This window comes from Vollenhovia emeryi, unplaced genomic scaffold, assembly GCF_000949405.1.
Source record: "Vollenhovia emeryi isolate VEMERY1.0 unplaced genomic scaffold, V.emery_V1.0 DF939122.1, whole genome shotgun sequence".
Lineage (NCBI taxonomy): Eukaryota > Metazoa > Arthropoda > Insecta > Hymenoptera > Formicidae > Vollenhovia > Vollenhovia emeryi.
This window is the reverse complement of record NW_011967244.1, coordinates 2,565,123-2,583,316: the sequence shown is the minus strand read 5'-3', so window position 1 is coordinate 2,583,316 and position 18,194 is coordinate 2,565,123. Positions and strand designations below refer to the sequence as shown.

The following is an 18,194-nucleotide window of genomic DNA, read 5'->3' as shown; positions in this document are numbered from 1 at the left end:
TCGGTTTTCGCGATCGGTTTTTCAGGAAAAAATTTTAATTAATTATTAATTATTATACTTAATTTTATCCATATTATAAATTTTAATTTATCGAGTAATATGATTAAAATCACTCTGACGCGAAGTAAATTTTTTGTTATATCTATTCGACTTTTGAATTCAAAGATCATTTTACGAAGAGATGATCAATATGTTTAAATAAACAACGGAAGTAAAAATAAATTTGATTCGTACATATCGTAAAGTTTTTGAATTAATATTTTTCTTTTAATTAACTTCTCGTGGTCGTGCATTTTGCGATACGATCGTCACTCGTATATTCGAACCGTATGAAATATTTGTCGGTGACGATAGCCGACTATGGAAGGAGTTTTCTTTCTTCCTGATCTCTGGTCAAAATGACCAGACTGTATGGCCGGGAGCAACGAAAGGTATGTTCAATCTGGCCCAACGAAGGGATACGCCGAGTTAGGTCCAGTTTCACAAACGTCGGTTAACTGTTAACCAGAGTTCAGTCGACTTCCTATCTTTCTCTATCTTGTTATCCAAGAAGAGACAGAGGATCAATTAACCATGGGTTAGCGGTTAAACGACGTTTGTGAAACTGGCCCTTAGTGGTCAACATTGGCCACTTTGATGTACAGCAGTCAATAACAAAAATCGTGTTATGTCTTCGGTCAATTAATATTTTATGCTTTTCTCAATTTGTGTAAAATTAGAAAATAATTATTTTTCAACTATCGCTATTATATTTAGGAGTTGTGTTCGAGGATATTGCAATTGAACAAGTTCGTTACTTAATTTTGATATGAGAAATTTGATTGTAATTCCTCGGGTATACGCTCTGTTATTTGGTCAAATAAAAAGATTTTGTGGGAAGCGAAGAGGAGATAGGGTCGGTGCACAGGAAGTCAAGGCGTGGAACGTAACAGTCCAATTTGTCGTTCTCCGGCAACCTCGTTCGTTCGTGCGTTCACGCGAGCTTAATTTTTTCCGTCAGTATCTTCTGCGACACAGCCGCAATCGTCGCGGACACCCGTTCGCGTTGTTCCCGCCGCTTTCTAGCGAGGACTAATTCACACGTACCGCACTCGAAGAAAATCCCGTTAGCTTTGTGGAACAATGTCAATACGCTTAATGATTTTCCTGCTGTTGGCGAATTTCATTCTGACGGGAAGCCATCACTCTGATGGGTCACCGTAAATAATACCGTGAATAATACGGAAGATAAACGATGGATTGATATTGACGCGAAGGTTGTTAATCGTCTAAACAGCCCAGCGAGAAATAACTCGTCAATCTATGTCGAAACGGTGTCGAATCATTTCTCACTGGGAGAAGATCTGATTTGTTCCCTAAATTCCGAAATATCGATAAAAGTTCAGAAAATTCTGACCTTGAGTCATCAAGTGACAAAATGTTATCGGTATGAAAAAAATGAAGGAGTTCTCCTGGAAGAACGGATCGTTTGATTGCTGCTTTATCGAAGATTGCTAGAATTGAATCCCATTTAGACCCAACGATATTTAATAGCAAATATTTAAAATACCGCGCGAGAATCCGCATTTACGAAACGGCGTTTCTGTAGCAAGGAATACTAGAGTGCTTTGTAATATAAAACAATTATAGACACATATCTAAGAAAGCAATCTTCGAAACTATCGTGCCCTACGATATTAATATTATTCAAATAGAAACGAGAACGCCAAATCATATTTAGGTCCGGGCAAGCTGGAGGTAGCCTAATAATTTTTTAATTTAACGTGTGTATTATTTATATAAATTGTTTCTTTATGTAAATGATAGGTGAAACGTAAAAAGAAAACATACAAATTTGTGCATTCACTATTGTGAATAATTTTGCGACAGCGGTTTTATTAGAAACATTTGAAGATAACTTTACACGGTGGTTTCATCATTAACATAATTTACAATGTGCAAAACCAACTTTACAAACTCGGGAGCAATAACAGTTACTTAGAAAACTGGAAAGTCCTTAGTGTAATAAAGTATTCTTTGTGAGCATAAATAGCAATGTCTCGTCATAAATAACACAAGCTAAAATCATAGAAATGTCTTCCTTCCAAGTGATTTGCGCTTATTGTTTTTATAATACACAGGATGTCCATAAACAACCACATATTTCAACTGTAAATACTTTGACACATCAAGATTTTCCTTATCACGAATTTTATAACAAATCGAATTATGCCGCGAAGTAACTTTTAGCAAAATTATTTTAATTATTCGTTCACGTCGACAATTAACGTCGAGACGATTGCGAAAGCATTGCGACAAATGTCTGCTCGTGAATTATGTCAAGAAAAATGTGACTCCGAGACATTTTTGAAAAATTTACGGTTGAAACAGAATATAAATGGAACATCCAATATTATTGCAACAAACAAGTTATAAAAAAAATTATTACAGCTTTGATTATCTAATTTGCAACTTCGTCGGCATGCCGCGTAGAGTCTTTCATTTCTTTCTTTCCGCTGGTTTCGTTTGGCAAATCGATGGGCGAGAGTTTATCTACATTCGACAAAAATGTTGTCGGACGTTGTATCTTAATGGGCGGCTCATTTTCATCAGTGTCGGTCGTAGCGATTTGGTGATCGCACGAAGGTTTCGAAAGATCCGTATCTTGAGGTATTTCCAGCAGATCTATCTTCATAATAAGTGGCTTCTCTTGATCACCTTCAGATATAGTGTTTCTATTAGTTTCATTTTCGTTTGGTAGCTCGATGGGCGACACTTTATCTACGTTAGACAAAGCTGTAACTGGGCGTAGCCCTTTAATCGGCAGTTCCTCTTTCTCCGCGTCGGTTGTAGCAACATCGTAATCCGAAAAATCGGCGATTTGAGGGATTTTCGGTAGATTTGTCAAAGTCTCGTCGAGCGGAACTTGCAGCTTTATCGGCGCGATAAAATTATGCGTTCCGTGTCGACTGTGCGTACTCTTCGACGGTGATCCAGGATATCTGGGATTTGGAGCATAGAGTTCATTCGGTCTGGTCTCCTCCTTTTCTACCTCGATCGCCAACTTTTCCAGTTCTTCCTTTTCTTCGTCGGAGAGTGGATTGGCCTACAGAATATGTAAATTTCCTATTTTATGTAACGTAAGAAGCAACATTGTATATAGTTTTTTTTTCTTGAATATCTTGCTTCATCGACATGCGGTATCTGACGCGTCTAAAGATTCACGCTCATCCTATTTACGCGTATTGAGCTTTATATATTGATTATTTGAAATTGCAAAGAGATTATTTAGAAAAATTGAAAATTTATGCGTGTCACATAACATTTGTTAAATTAAGAGAAATCTCGTAACACGTATTTCTTAAACTGGCATTATTTTATAACTTATTCAAAAAGTTGAATTGCGAATAAATAAAGCAATCGATTCGGGCACAAATGCACATTGTATATAGCTACTATATTAAAAATAAGTTAAAGATGCTTACTCGTTTATGCATTACCGCATACCGGCTTATAAAGCTCAATCATGCGTAGATAGGATCTTTAAATGCGTCGCCGCGTGTCGATGAAGCGACAAACAACATCAGGTAATTCGAAGAGATTTTTTCTTTTAGATTATACGCGTACGTCAAACAAGATAGATGTGCAGAAATTGAAAATGCGTTATATTCAAATTAGTAATTCTTTTTCTCGGAGTTAAACGCTGTTTGCCGCGGATACAATTAACATGAAGCAATCTTTATTTTTAATGATAAAAGTATTACAGGATGATAAATGCCCATTGAGTCATCGATGAGGTTTTATCCGTACGCTACGAACAAATGCTACGTTATATCGTACTTATTATTTTCAAATTCATCTCAAGTTAATGCAAATTATTTGTCTCCTAAAATTTCTCTTGAGAACCTTTGTTTATCGAAGCGGGTAGAACTAATTAGGTTCGTGATTATAATTAATTATTTTTGTACCTTAAACGCGGGCCGTTTTCTAGAATTCTTTAGCCTAGATCTTCCTCGATAACGTCTACGTGGGCTGTTTTCGTTATCGTCAGGTAACGTATAAATAGTTAGAAGCTTTGGTTTATTAGAGTCCCCTGGCTCGTTGGCGAACGATCGACTTTCCGCTGCTCGAACGTGCAACGGATAGGCATGCTCATTCTTGGATTCTTCCAAAAAAGTGTCTATGTCGCCATCTTTGAAATTGTCAGACTCGTGAGCGAGCGTGTGGTCTATCTTCTGCAAACTCTATCGTATGGTATGAGATTAATATCCCTGTAAAATTTATCTCGATTTACGCGGCACTTAGAAATTACTTTGAAGATAAGTCGACATCTGTCTCTCTCTTAATTATCAGAATATTGATACCTTAACCGAATTCGACGTCTCTCCGAAAGCTTCGGCCAACTCGGGATTTATTCCCTCCAACGGTTCATCTCCGTATCTTATATAAACAGGAATGTATCCCGGGATGCTGGGCAAATATTGAATGGGACTTGAATCTAGAAGAAGTCGAATATGCTAGTTGAAACGAGGCGGTGAGAAATGGTGTATGCTTAATACGGATGATTGCGGTGGAAATGCTCACTTGGGAAGACGAGCTTATTGGCTATGATAGCAATGCGGATATTTAATCGCGTGATAGGGATTAGCTAAGCGCTCAGTTAATAAATCCCACCATCTGTGAATCGTAAGTTGTAATTTTCACTGATTTAGCTGAACAGCTTTTATCTCCGTTGCGAAATTTTGTAATTTTTTCTAAATTGAAGAAATATAAAGGTAAAAATTACGTATGTAATTCTTTTTGAATTCTCAGTCTGCGCAATTTCTCATGCGGCTACGTTTATTTTAATATGGAAAATTCTTGGAATTTAATGAAAATATTTTTTTTTCAACATTTAGTTTTTATTAATTTTAATAATTATAAATTCTATCTCTCAACGATACATGTTACTTTAGAATCCATTAATTTTTTATGGAATCTTTTATGGAAAAATGATAATTTTTGTTATATTTTTCTGCATTTTAATATTTACTTAAATTTATTTTGATATTTCTTTATTTGAATAAATAAATTCGAATATAGTTAAAAATAAACTCCACTGGATAATAACTGAAGAACTTGAAATTTTTCTTGCTTTGTCGATGTGCAATTCATTAAAATATTTCAATTTACACTTGCGTATAATTAAAAAAAAACGATGTATTTGAATTTATGTCTTCTTTAGCTTATTTTATAATTTAAGCAAACATATGTAACTCTCGAAATTTACTATTCGCGACGTCGCTTAAGATCTTCGAAGTAGCGCACTAGCTATAATCCCGAATTGCGATCACTGCACAACACTGATCCTCCACTACGTGGTTGCGTATTATCGTGTCACATATCAATGCTCGTCCGGGCGGGAAACGTCTTGAATGTTGTGTTTTTACTCACAGGCATAGCCAATGAGAGGTGCCAGGAGTACCAGAAGGGAGATGGCCCTGGTACCACGCAGCGTCCCGGCAGCCTGCATCTTTGAACGGTACTGGGCCCCCGGAGCACGGGGCTCTCTCCTTTATATGTATGGTCCCCTACCCTCTAGCTAATGCTACGGAGAGGCCCCTCAGGGTTAGCATCGATTCAGGAACGCCGTTCCGTTAATATTAAAACAAAAAGTCGAACTCTCCTTTATTTTTGGCAATCGGATCAAACGAGCGCAACTTATCGCAATTCCCTACCTTTACGCGCCGATAATGATGACAGGTTTTGCGCGCAAACGATCGCCGCGTTTCACGCGTAACATACAAAGTTACTTCAAACGATATACGAGTAGATCTCAGTTCTTTTTTAATAATAATTTAACACTTTGGATGTATCTAGTAAAATGACATTTCTCAACAAATGTAAAGATGGAAGATGCGTGTACGGTAAATTGTCTGCACCGTAATAAGGGCGAAAATGACAATACAATTACTTTACTTACGGGAGCCAATCAGGATTTAGCTTTAAAGCCAACGGCACACGGTACTATTTTTCTTGCTGGATTGCTTACGTGAACCAATAAGGATGCAGAGTTTTAGATCAGGTGATTTAAATCTAAATTCTGCTTGACTCTCGTCTGGCTTAAAACTCTGCATCCTTATTGGCCCTCGTAAACAATCCAGTAGGAAAAATAGTATTTTGTGCCGTTGGCTTTAGATTCTTCCTGATTATACAATCGATCATATACATTTTAAAGACTCATGATCGATCTACACAATAAAATTCGATAAATCATTGATAACTATCTACATTGTGAGCAGAAATACCTGGCGCGTTATATCCGTCTTATATATTCCGCACGTTTATTTAATTAACGTGTTATATGACCTAGCAATTTACTTCGAAATCACCGTAACGCATAAAATTTTACACGTCTGAACATAAAGAAGGTACTTTTATCGCAAACATCCGTTAACCGACAACGACACTCTGATTAAAAAATGACAACACAGACGGCGTCGGACAGACGGCATCGGACAGATGACAGGTTTCCTTTTCCTCTCGTAATGATGAAGCAAGGCGTCTTAATAGAATCGTCTTGCAATACTGAACCGAGAGCAACATCTCTGAGATACGACAACGGCAACGACGGACGGCAGACGACGTTAAGGTGTTGACATTAAATGCAAATCCTTATTTTTACCTCGGTAGGATTCAGACTGTTAAAGCACATTAACAAGCAAACCCACTCGGCCAATTACCGTTAACTGTATCGCTTTTTTTCCCCTGCAGACTTCGTCTTCTGAAATCTTCTATAAGTGTGTTACCGGTAGCAACGTGGTAGCTCTGATTTTTTTTCACTTTGATACAGTAATACGACAATACTACCTGTTTTTCACGATGTATCCTCACCGCTGGTGATACGGTAATTTAACATTTAGATTTTCGTGTTATTCCTCCGTGACTAAAACGTTTTTCCTCTATCTTTGTTAGTGTAAGAAATATTATGGTTTTATAAGAGTTATTTTATTTCAATTCTCTCGATATACATATATTATCCATCGATCTCGTCTTGTGGAATAATTGAATTAAGCCGCGAAAGCGCGAATAAGTTGTCACGCGTGTCGCGCACAATTTGGATATAAATTGCACTTTGCCGAGGGGCGTTTCCTACGATGAAAAACTATGTTACTATTTTATACAGATGACTAAGCTATGGTAATTCCTAATTCTATGGCCGCAGATGCGAGAGCTGTCTGCGCTTGTTCGCGGGCTCAAACGGGAATGTAATCGTTCCCGTGTAAATGCGTTATCGCGAAGAACATAATTCAGATAATAGCGCCGGTGCGCGAAGGAATTAATATGAAATATGATCCGCTATTTATATTATTATAAGTTAAGAATCTTAACCGCATATTTTCCCCGCCGCGTAATTCCAACGCGAAATGAAGATATCTAATCGTATAGCATCCTACTTCTTATTTCCATGAAATATATTTGAAATATTTCAAATTTTCTGCGATTAATTCAGTGAACTCCACACGAGTGAACCCATTGTGTGATAAAATATTAAAATAAATATTCTCGGAAGATTTTTTTTCTCATAAAAAATCTCTAGGCAAATGTACCGTTGTCTTTGATCTAGAAAATCCGTCTTATTCGAAAAATGTAGCCACAGCGAAATACTTTTCTAAACACAATTCTTATAATGGAAAAATAATTTTCTATGGGCAATTATATTCCATTAGAAGATGATGAGACTTCAACTTCTCTCCCTTTCCGTATCTTCTTTTAATAGCGTCTTATCGCGATGCATACGGGCCTTGGGAGTATTGATGTATCGGGGGGGAAAGGTCATGATCACTACTCGACCCTCAGTCTCGCGTGTTCGTCGCATCAATGCGTCTCTTTCGCAAAGGTGATGACAGGTGCGAGAATCAGCTATCATCTTCGCTTGCTCGCGTGACAGCATCCAAGGGAGATTTAAAATTACGTCACTTTCCATTTTACGCCATTTCTACTGGCCTGCCTTGATAGGCTGCGAAACGAGTCACTTCGAGTAACAAGTTGTACCTGCTCTTCCACTAGACCGAAGTAAGAATCAGCCGCGCCGTTCGTATAAATTAATTCGCGAGGTCGGGGGAGTTCCTGCCTCACTAAAAGATAGACACACAATTAAATTTTTATCCAAACATATTACGATATAAAATATTTATATATTTTTTTCCAATCGCGTAATGCCGTAATAGCTGATGCAGTGACGATACAAGTATAAGTGTGAAAAGTAACGGGGACAGGATACTGTATTAATGAAATTTCGTAGAGTAAATATGATTTTACACTCTCGAAAAGTCAATCAGTGGATTATCACTGAAAACAGTGAATAGTCACTGATTTACAGTTCTAAATATACCACTGCGAGTTTAAGTAGTACACTTATAATCGCGAATCAGTGACTATTCACTGTTTTCAGTGATAATCCATTGATTGACTTTTCGAGAGCACGGTCTTGTGTAATTTATTATAATATTAAAAAATACGATATTACAGGAACAATCAGTTCCAGTTAATTTATCTTGCAATTTATCAAGACAGCATAATACAGTGGAAAAAACTAGAAGTGTGTCACTTTACATTTCGTATTATAATAATCACTCAATCATAGTACATCACAGTTGATCGCTGCCCCTTTTCCGCTCGATCGAGTCGAGCAAGGGAAGGTGTAACTGACGAATATAGACAAGTACATGTGCGCGCATATACGTAATCGTCCGATGCGTGCGCGTGTAATCTCGTCTAATAAAATAGCGTACTGGGTTTACGGGGTCTGATACTCCTTTGATTCTATTGTAGAATTTCGACGTGCAATTGTATTTTCAATTGCGTTGCTGCACAGCACACAGTATTTCCACACAATTCTCGAGAAACGAGTTTGATACTACGAAGATCAGTATCGTTTAGCCACAAGCGATATTCAATCATACGGCTATAAATAAATGGCTGATAAGAGTCGATTACACATAAATTGCAGACTAAACTTGTTGGATACAAACGTATCGCAACCGAAACGCGCAATTTCATAAAATTAGTAGGTACGGGCTTCTAGCAGTAGGCAATGTGACAAATGGTTTTACGACAATGTTGACGCAGCCAGTTAGGAAAAAGAGCGCATCGACAGTCAGAGGCGGTATCGTGATTAAAACGCAATCGCATTCTGGATTAATTCCTGGCGCGTTGTCGCAGCGACTTATGAATAATTGCTAGTCGCGCTTGATCCTCATGCGGCTCATGCGTGTTATGTCGAACGTGGACTAGATCAATTGCAATTGCCAAGCAGGATGGCTCTATTGTGATCTAGGCCGGTTGGGTATATCGGCGAAGGTCGCCGATTCCATATCTTCCAGGTTTGCCGATCTTGTATCGCTTGATTTACGGTTTTCGATACACCTGATTACGCTTCTGCCGAGCTTCGCTCTTTCGCTTTCCCAGGCGCGTTTATCTTCGAAAATCGCGATGACCTCGATTCCGGTCGTAATATCGACAAAGTAGCACGCGTAGGCGCGAATACGCGGTTATTGCATGCCAATCGGTTAGCACGGAATTCCCGTTTGGACACGGAATCGCCGCCTGAAAAATGTTACGCGGCCGCGTCTCGCCGGTCGCGAAGATAAAAGGAGCGTTCCGTCGCGACGCGTACGAGCGAGAAGGATAAACGTGCGACGCCGCTCGCGCGTCGCATCGCGGTATCGCGAGCTTTCCTATGCAAATTCCAATCGTAGGCAACCGGTTCCCTTTACGACCCCCTGAGACTCCCAGAGGATTAAATTAAAGTCGCTCTAATCGCCGGCGATCTTGAGTCACGCGGCGTCGAGCCGCAGAAAACGAGGCGAGGACTCCGCGCTCGTATGTGATCGCGCCGCGACGAAACGATAATATTTCATCCCGTCCAGTTGCTATCTTATCGTTATTACGATTATTGCTGATGCTGGACGGATGCTAACAGGTGATCACGCTTAAGGGTATGGGACGGCTGCGAGTGCTCTCGTTAGTGAAGTACATGCCGCTTGACATATCCCATATTTTATGTAGACGTGCCTCGAATTACATTAAAATAAAACTACACGCTGTTCTATTAATACTCAGCCACTATAATTAAATTTAGAACATTAGTTATATTAGGAGATTCCAATGTCTCTAATAAGTAAATGCGAATAATTCATATTAATTAAGGGAAATTAGTTTCATTCCTTATTGTCCATCTTTATGATAAACTAAAATTGGAAGGATATAGAAATGTTTCGTTCAAATGCAAGATTCATAAATGAACGTTTCATTCAGCGATGATGTACAGTGATGGACAAAATGGTTGCAACACTTTTTGTTTTTAATGACTTTAGGTAAGTGCAGCATTTAGATTCAGGGTTACGTTTCAAAATCTTCTTCTCCGCGGAATATTTTGCTCGATGGCCGTTTCGAGGAAACTTTTCCTCAGAGAAAATGTTTTGGAATGTAAACCTGAATCTAAATGCACGTAATTCCTAAACTCGCTGAAAAAGTGCTGCAACCATTCTGCCCATCACTGTGCGACATAAAAGTCTGCGTTTTCGCGCGAGACATTTTGGCTGGATATTCAAATATGATCATCGAGATGAGCCCATGAAAATTGCATTGGGTATTACAGTGAGATCCGACGAAGCGTGCCGAGCATAATTCAACGCACGAGCGCAAGGGTTAATGGCGATTACACGAAACCTTTTATTTCGTACAAGCGAGATTAGACGACTTACTCTCGCACCTGCGGCGAGTGTATCTAGGATGTGGGCCCATTCACCTGCCCGGCGTATCCACGGTAACGCCATTAATCTACCGACAGCACTGATACATGTTATCGTCACAAAAAGTGAAATAATGGAGTAGCGGATTAGATCGCGTGCCACAACAGACAGTGATTAATGTTTCAAATGGTTGGGCGTGTTTGCTCTCGAATTCTAGAGCCTATTGAAAGGGATAAAAACTGAACTAATCTTGTCGACAGATAATTCACAATATCTTTGTGAAGTATTTGCGTATGGAGCCGATATTCTTGTGCGTACGATAATACGTGACTCAATTTCGCGGGAACGTTATTTCATAATTATTGTATCACTGCATTTTTAGGCGACAGTCTGATTATAATCTTGATCTATGGCCTTTTTATTTCCTGCCGTTTAATACCTTGTCGTTCGTTGACATGATACGATGTAGAAACCGTTAATTAGTTTCAGTCGCATAAATCCGGTTTTAGCTGGAATAACTTCCTTATCAATCTCATGGGATTAGCTGGTATATTGACTTATAGGCAGAGACTATCATTAACCTGTCGCGATTATTTTTAATGATAATAATTTAATGATTCTTTGACGTTTTAATATAACGGATATAAATGATCTGGAGCTGCATAAATTATTAATACAAACGGCATTACCAAGTTCAAAATATGCTACTTTTGAAGAAATGAACTCTACAAAACAAATCTTTTTCCCTTTTAACAAATATTTCTAGTATAAAATCCGTGTAAATTATTTGTATTATGCTTCACATATTTGTGGCCTATGGTCGCTAAATACATATACAAAATACAACGTTCGGACAATACTAGCGTTGATGGACGATAAAGAAAACAAGAGTGTATATTAAGAAAACTCTAGTGTACTTAATCTCGTTGTATGGACAAGACAAGATACAAATTGGCAATGTTACATGCCAGAAATATAATTATGCGTTGCCTAGTTAGGACGCTAGTCGCCTATTATTTAAATGCAACATCCGAAGCACACTTCGTGATGTTTAACAAGATGTGTATTGAAAGTGGCGTGCACATGCGAATTTCTGGCACTTTCGGAGTGCTCCGAGAGAAGCCGAGGGGGAGGCCGCCGAACGTACAATTACTTCACTCGTCCGAGTAAGTTTTTACATCCTGTCCCTGGTTCGCCCAGTTTTTCCTGGCAGTAGAGCAACTTGTGGTCGCAGAGCCCACGGAGTTCGCCGGCCGACGACGGTCAACGACCAGAAAATACGCGCGATTGTAGAAGAAGAGTCCTTGCTTACGATGGCGATCGATCGGAGTCAATGGGTGTTTGACGACCTGTAGACCCACATTTTCTCCAGGCCGTTGCGTGCTGTCGCTCTTGCAAAACCATCTACACTTATTATTGTCCAGCACTTCCAAGGAAACGTCAGAGTTCCGAACAAGTTTTTAATTCGTAAAATCTCTCCGTTGCACTCGGAGTCGGTTTCGCACAGATTTAATCAACCAGATTGCCGTTTTAATGAAAATTGCACTTCCTTTTAATTATATCAAATTTTGAAATAATTTTCCACTGACAGATACGTCTGGAATTTCTCATATTTAGCGCACATTGGCAAATTACATACTTCGCGTTACAAATAATTTTTATTTTCATTCTGTATTCTTTCTTTCTCTTCTACTTAATTATTTATGTTTTACTTTTTGGTCTGTGTCAAATCTTTTTCTTTCTTGTGATGGATCTCCTGACCTCAATTTTAATAATAGCAGCTCCGAAGGCGGAGTCTTGAAAAACGAAAAGTGGAGTGCGACGGTAGGCGAGATGTAGATAAAGGCAATCCTAAAGAATTTCAGACGGAATCCGTAATTGTTGTAGTTACGACCGTGAAATTAATAGAAAAAAAAACCTAGCTGCTGACGCATACAGCAAATGACCAGCGAATAGGCCACTTTAGTCGGCATGAAGCGAATTACGTTCCTTATATTTGCTCTCCTCGCGCTTTGGACACGCTGTTCTTATTTTCAGCGGTTAATCGCGCCTATAAGGTTGCCCGAAGGGCTCGTCGGCTCCAAGCGCGAGCGTGCCCGGCTGCATCGCGAGATGAATAACGCTTGTCCGCTGGAGCTCGCTTCCGATCGTGTTTCGATCCGGCTTCGCGTTTCGGCGAGGTAATTCGTTCCGCGTCGCGTACCCTCCTTCTCTCTGTCCGGAAAGATGAAGAAAGGAATCGAAAGACTTTACCGTTACATCCATTCAACTCGCGCCATAATTACTGTTGCCACTCGCTGTTACGGACAGTCGACCGGCGCATCGCTGAAATCGTTCCGCGGATGCTGCGGTGCCGCCGCCGCTGCCGCCGCGCCGCTTTCATACCGGTCGTATTTATAAAGAGCCCGGTTGCGGCCGTGGCGTTTAAATCCCGCCGATGGAAACGCGCGTGAGTTACTTATGACGCCGATCGCGGAACGCTACGCGAGAGAAGAGCGAGATTATGCCACCGCCGGCTGCGGGTACCAGTGAATTACAACGGTTTGATAATGCGGAACGGGTTCCATGTGATATAATGCGGAACGGATTCGAGCATGCATTACGCTTCACGAACCTGGACGCGGAACTTTATCGCTTTATCGTCGAATTGTAATCTCTTTCACACGACTTACACGTATGACTTTTACTTGTCTACGGCTTTCATTTTGTTCTATTCAAAAGATAATCTCTTGTGACTAATATCTTCGAAGCTCTGACGTGATCGCGGTGCAAAATTTAATTGCACAAAGTACGAAGAAGAAATTAGCGAATTCCTCGGGACATGAAGGTCTTTTCCGAGAAAACTTTCCGGTTTCGCGGATTTTGCGAGTTGACGAAAAAAAACGAGATAATAGTGATGATGGATTGTCTTATTACCATAAATGCAGCTTTATCGTGAAGCGTAGAAATTAATGGACTATTAAAGCCACGCGAAGAGTGCAGACGCAACACGTCTTGTTAACACGCAGCGCTTCTTCCGCTGAAGATCCATGAAAAACTAATCACGAACCTCGTAATTATTTCTAAGAAGTCGTTTACGTCCGAATAACGCAGGGAATCGTGATTTTTGTTAGAGCCAAACCAGTTTTGTTATTTATTCGCGGCCACCGTGCGCCAGTACAAGTGCCTGTTATACAAACGGATGAAGAGGAAAACGCGTTACGCTATTATACAATATTTTAAAGCTATTTTCGAAGATTATGTTAATGCCCGCAACGCTTATTCGTGATGATTCATAGCATTCAAAGAATCCGCGCTTCTTTTTTGTACTGTATACGTGTATCAAACATGAAGGCAGCATTAATCATTAATGGCAATACGTTAACGTGATTACGTATAGGTAGTCTGCTCATTTTCCCCTGAAAAAAGGAAATGACGTTTTAATCGATGCAAAAGTAAGCTATCGATAATGAAACCATCGTCTCAGATAAAATCCTTACCAGCTTCCGGCAGAAGCATGGGCCGACGCAGAGGAATGAGCATATCCACCCCCGCCTCCGTATCCACCGCCACCGCTAAAAAACGTACAAAATTTTTAATACAGATATAATTCAAGAATAATTGACTTGTCGCAAGATATTTGAAGACGTTGTCTTTTGCGATTACTCGAGTTTAAATATAAATGGCAATTTCAACGGAAAATGATTCGAACGTCAAAGCTATAAATATATCGTCGACAAAAATGATTGAAACGTCGTAGCTATATAAAAATTCTAAATATACAACTTATTAACGTTTAATCGCGGTTAAGAAATAATTTAAATACCCGCAACGGTAACAGCCACGGCCGCCGCCGCCGCCGCCGTGGGGATAGCCTCCATGATGACCTCCTCCATGGCCGCCTCCTGTAATAGGTACGACTACAACTGGTATCACTACTGGCCGATACCCTGGACAAAGCGTGCTCCTGTTAAGCTTACGATGAAGTTTAGCGGTAGCCGTGAATTAATATATAATTCGAAAGTTTTATCTTTTAGTTGTATTTAATTCATGTTATTGTATGAACTGCAAATTTCAGCTGAAAAAGCTAAGCGAGCAAAAATTTATTGTCAATCTTAATTGATATATTTTTCTTATATATATATATATATATATATATATATATAAAGGATTTACTTAATATACATATTATAATTTTAGTAGTCAGAAAAAGAATAAGCACTGTTCATGCAATTTCTCTTTTCCATTAATTCATTCGATTAAGCATCTTAAAAGTTTTATTAGTGTTCAAGCGTTATTTTCAAACGACTTTCCTCAAAACATGACGTACGAGTATTCGATTAATAATTTACTTCTTATTTCGTAACTTATTTTTCATTCCAAATAACGCGTACAAAAATTACGGAGAATAGCTCTTGTAAAAAACATGCAGACGGAAATCAGTTTAATTAAACATGCGTTTCAGTTCTTAGAAACATGCATTGTAAGCTGATTATGTTTGCAACAATTAATGTAATATATTTTGACTCAAATCTTAATTAACTTATTATTACTGATATATAAAATCGCTGTTATTATATACAGCCGAAAGTCAATTATATTAAAGAACAATTTTAGTATATCTCATAGAATTTCTCAAACTCACGTCGAATATTATCATATTATTTACATTTATTTTGATCGATCTAGAGATTAAAATTTACAGAGAATTTTTCATTAAATTGAAACTTTAAATTAAAATTCTATTAAATTTTAAATCAATTAAAAAATATGTGAATCTTGTCATTTGTTGTGGGCCTGGATAGCTCAGTTGGAAGAGCATTCGCCCGGCCGCTCCATAGTAATAAATAGAGGTAGACACTAGCAATAAGACGCGCCACTTATTAATTGTCGGCGAGAAAAGTAACGGACTGGACCAGGATTTGAAGCTGGGACTTTCTTCCGCTCGCCGGGCGAATGCTCTTCCAACCGAGCTATCCACGCAATTTTGTAAAACTTAGTTTCCCGAAAGTCGTGTATCTACAGTCGTCTGTTATTTTAACTGTAAATGCAATGTATTTTTAGAAAGAAGTCAGTTTGAAACTAGTCGAAAGTCTGTTACGAAAAAAGCAGGATACGCCAGTTCTGGGGCGTATTTTAATATACTTTAGTATATAAGTATTCATCGATTAATTGCACCTACTTCTTCTTCGCAATTAGGACAATAACTTACCTGCGCCACCACCACCATTAGGATAATGACCTCCACCTCCTCCTCCACCACTAGGATAATGACCACCCCCGCTCGGGTACCCACCGCCACCACTTGGATAATGTCCACCCCCGCTTGGATACCCACCCCATCCTCCTCCCCCTCCTCCGCACCTCAGGCAGAGGGTCCTCTTTTGACGGTATTTCCTCTCATTACTTTTCAAAGCCGAGTCTATCATACTCTCCGCCTCCGCCTTTTCCAATTTCATCTTAAGCACTTTCGCCTTGCTGTTAAGATCGATCCTGTCGACCTTGAAACCTTGGCCTTCCAATCCCTCCGCAAATTCGTCGAGGTCGACTGGTGGATGCTTTTCTATCTGCTCCTCTTCATCGTCTTCTACTACTAGGAGAACAGATACCAGCGGCTCTGCAAGCATATATTTTTTATTCAAATCTCTTCTAAGAATTCCTTCGACTCCGTTCGCCGTTACTTATCGTTTCCTATAAGATACTCGTTATTTTGCAAGCAATTAATGTCAAATTGAATTTCTTATTAAAAGATATGAGACATCGTTCGTTGATAGTCCGCTCACCCATTATGTCAGGTATCGTCTCAACAACTTCATTTTGGAACATTTCCTCCGACGCGTTGCTGCTAGCATTTTTTACAGCGTACAGATTGATTATATAAATTGTAGCATGGTGTTCCTTCTCGTCTACGGGCGGCGGTAGCAATTCAGTCGACAATGTGTGATCTTCGTGTGTATTTACAGCTGGCTCTGATAATCGCATAAAAAATGAATGGATCATTACGCGAATAGAAATAGGAAAACACTTCGATTGACGTAGATTGACGTATAGAGAATTTTTAATTAGCGATTGGATTTGTGTGCCAACGCGCGCATCCTGACATCACTGTTATTTTCGAAGACAAACAGAGTTCTTCCCTGTTGCATATGGATAAGTTATAGAGCTCGCTGCTTTTCAGATTCTCCAAAGAAACATTTAAATTTGTGACAAATGAACAGAGAACTGTAATATTCACATCAAAATAGATAATAAGATGAAATAAAACGTTTATAATGTATACGTATTTTATATAGATACAATTTATAATATACACATCTTTTACCCTTAAATACGATCTATATAAAATATGTAAAGTGATAATTCTGCAAATCTGAATGGAAAAATATTAAAACGTTAATGTTATTTAAATGAAAAATTTACATTATTAAATGTTATTTTTGTTTTAAAGCTTATCTAAAAGATCGCGAATTATTCATAATGGCAATTTAATAGAAACTTCATATATAATATAATCATGTAACTTCTCATATAAAGATTATTACAATTTACGTTAATACGTTGAATTAAATGCTAAATTCGTTAAATTATTATTGAAATGTATAAAAATTGAAAAATCAAAATGCAATGTATAAAAAACATATATAAAAAAACGTTGACCAAATATAATCACAGCAATATATTATTAAGCGTTCTGCAATGAATGATCTGTTGTCTCACCTGGCACAACAGTCGGCAATCCGAAGATGACCGAGACAAGTGTAAACAGGAGCACTAGGCTAAGAGCACGAACTGCCATGATGATGGGATTCGATATGATCCCAGGATGCACTGCATGCCAATCCTTTAATCTCGCCGCTTTTATAGTTATCTATCCGACACGCATTTGATCCTGATGTAATTATATAACGTGCCACCTCCATCGCTTTCCTCCGCGCGTTGCTCGCCGCACCGCGTCGAGCGGCCAATGATTTTTGGATTTTCCGAGGGAGTCCCCGACAGTGCGTGTGTGCACGTGCAGCACTCTGAAACACTTTTCTTCGAGACGAGGATGCAATCATATGCGTCAACGAAAGCCATCGAGACGAATATAGAATGAAGCTAAAAGCAAGAAAGTAATGAACTTAATAATTTAAATATACAGTTTGTATAATTTCTGTGTGCAAATAACCATCTTGTGGTTTTTCATCGTTGATCGTAGTGTCATGATAACGTTAAGGAAATGCATTAAACAAAATTCTTCTTGACTTACCACGAAAATAAGACAATTCTTACCATAAGAGTAATAGAAAAGTTAGCAAGAACGAAATAGAAGGCGTGTGTGACACGTAAAAGCTAATAGCGTAAAAATTAATTGCCAATTAGCCACTTTTCATTACTCCCGTGACGTTAGATCATAAGGAAACGATGAGGATCTGAGTCGTCAAAGAACTACTAAAATATGCTAATAAATGACTACCTACTGAGAAATTACATACCGGTAATTACCTTTTCCGATTGGTG

The 18,194-nt window shown here is 38.8% G+C and overlaps 2 protein-coding genes across 2 annotated transcripts; both read right to left on the bottom strand.

Annotated features, from left to right (window-relative positions):
- Positions 1-1,833: 1,833 nt before the first annotated feature.
- LOC105569961 lies at positions 1,834-5,534 on the bottom strand. Its single transcript, XM_012026838.1, has 4 exons — positions 5,413-5,534; positions 4,344-4,477; positions 3,948-4,223; positions 1,834-3,085 (listed from the first exon to the last, which is right to left on the bottom strand). Exons 1-4 carry the CDS (start codon positions 5,489-5,491, stop codon positions 2,441-2,443), a joined length of 1,134 nt encoding a protein of 377 aa, XP_011882228.1. The 5' UTR covers positions 5,492-5,534; the 3' UTR covers positions 1,834-2,440.
- An 8,284-nt stretch (positions 5,535-13,818) lies between these two features.
- On the bottom strand, positions 13,819-17,614 carry LOC105569960 (keratin, type II cytoskeletal 2 epidermal-like). The gene is made up of 6 exons (XM_012026837.1): positions 17,412-17,614; positions 16,478-16,663; positions 15,907-16,311; positions 14,521-14,644; positions 14,195-14,269; positions 13,819-14,113 (listed from the first exon to the last, which is right to left on the bottom strand). The coding sequence occupies exons 1-6, from the start codon at positions 17,488-17,490 to the stop codon at positions 14,104-14,106; spliced, it is 879 nt and encodes a 292-aa protein (XP_011882227.1). The 5' UTR covers positions 17,491-17,614; the 3' UTR covers positions 13,819-14,103.
- Between the last annotated feature and the right edge of the window lie 580 nt (positions 17,615-18,194).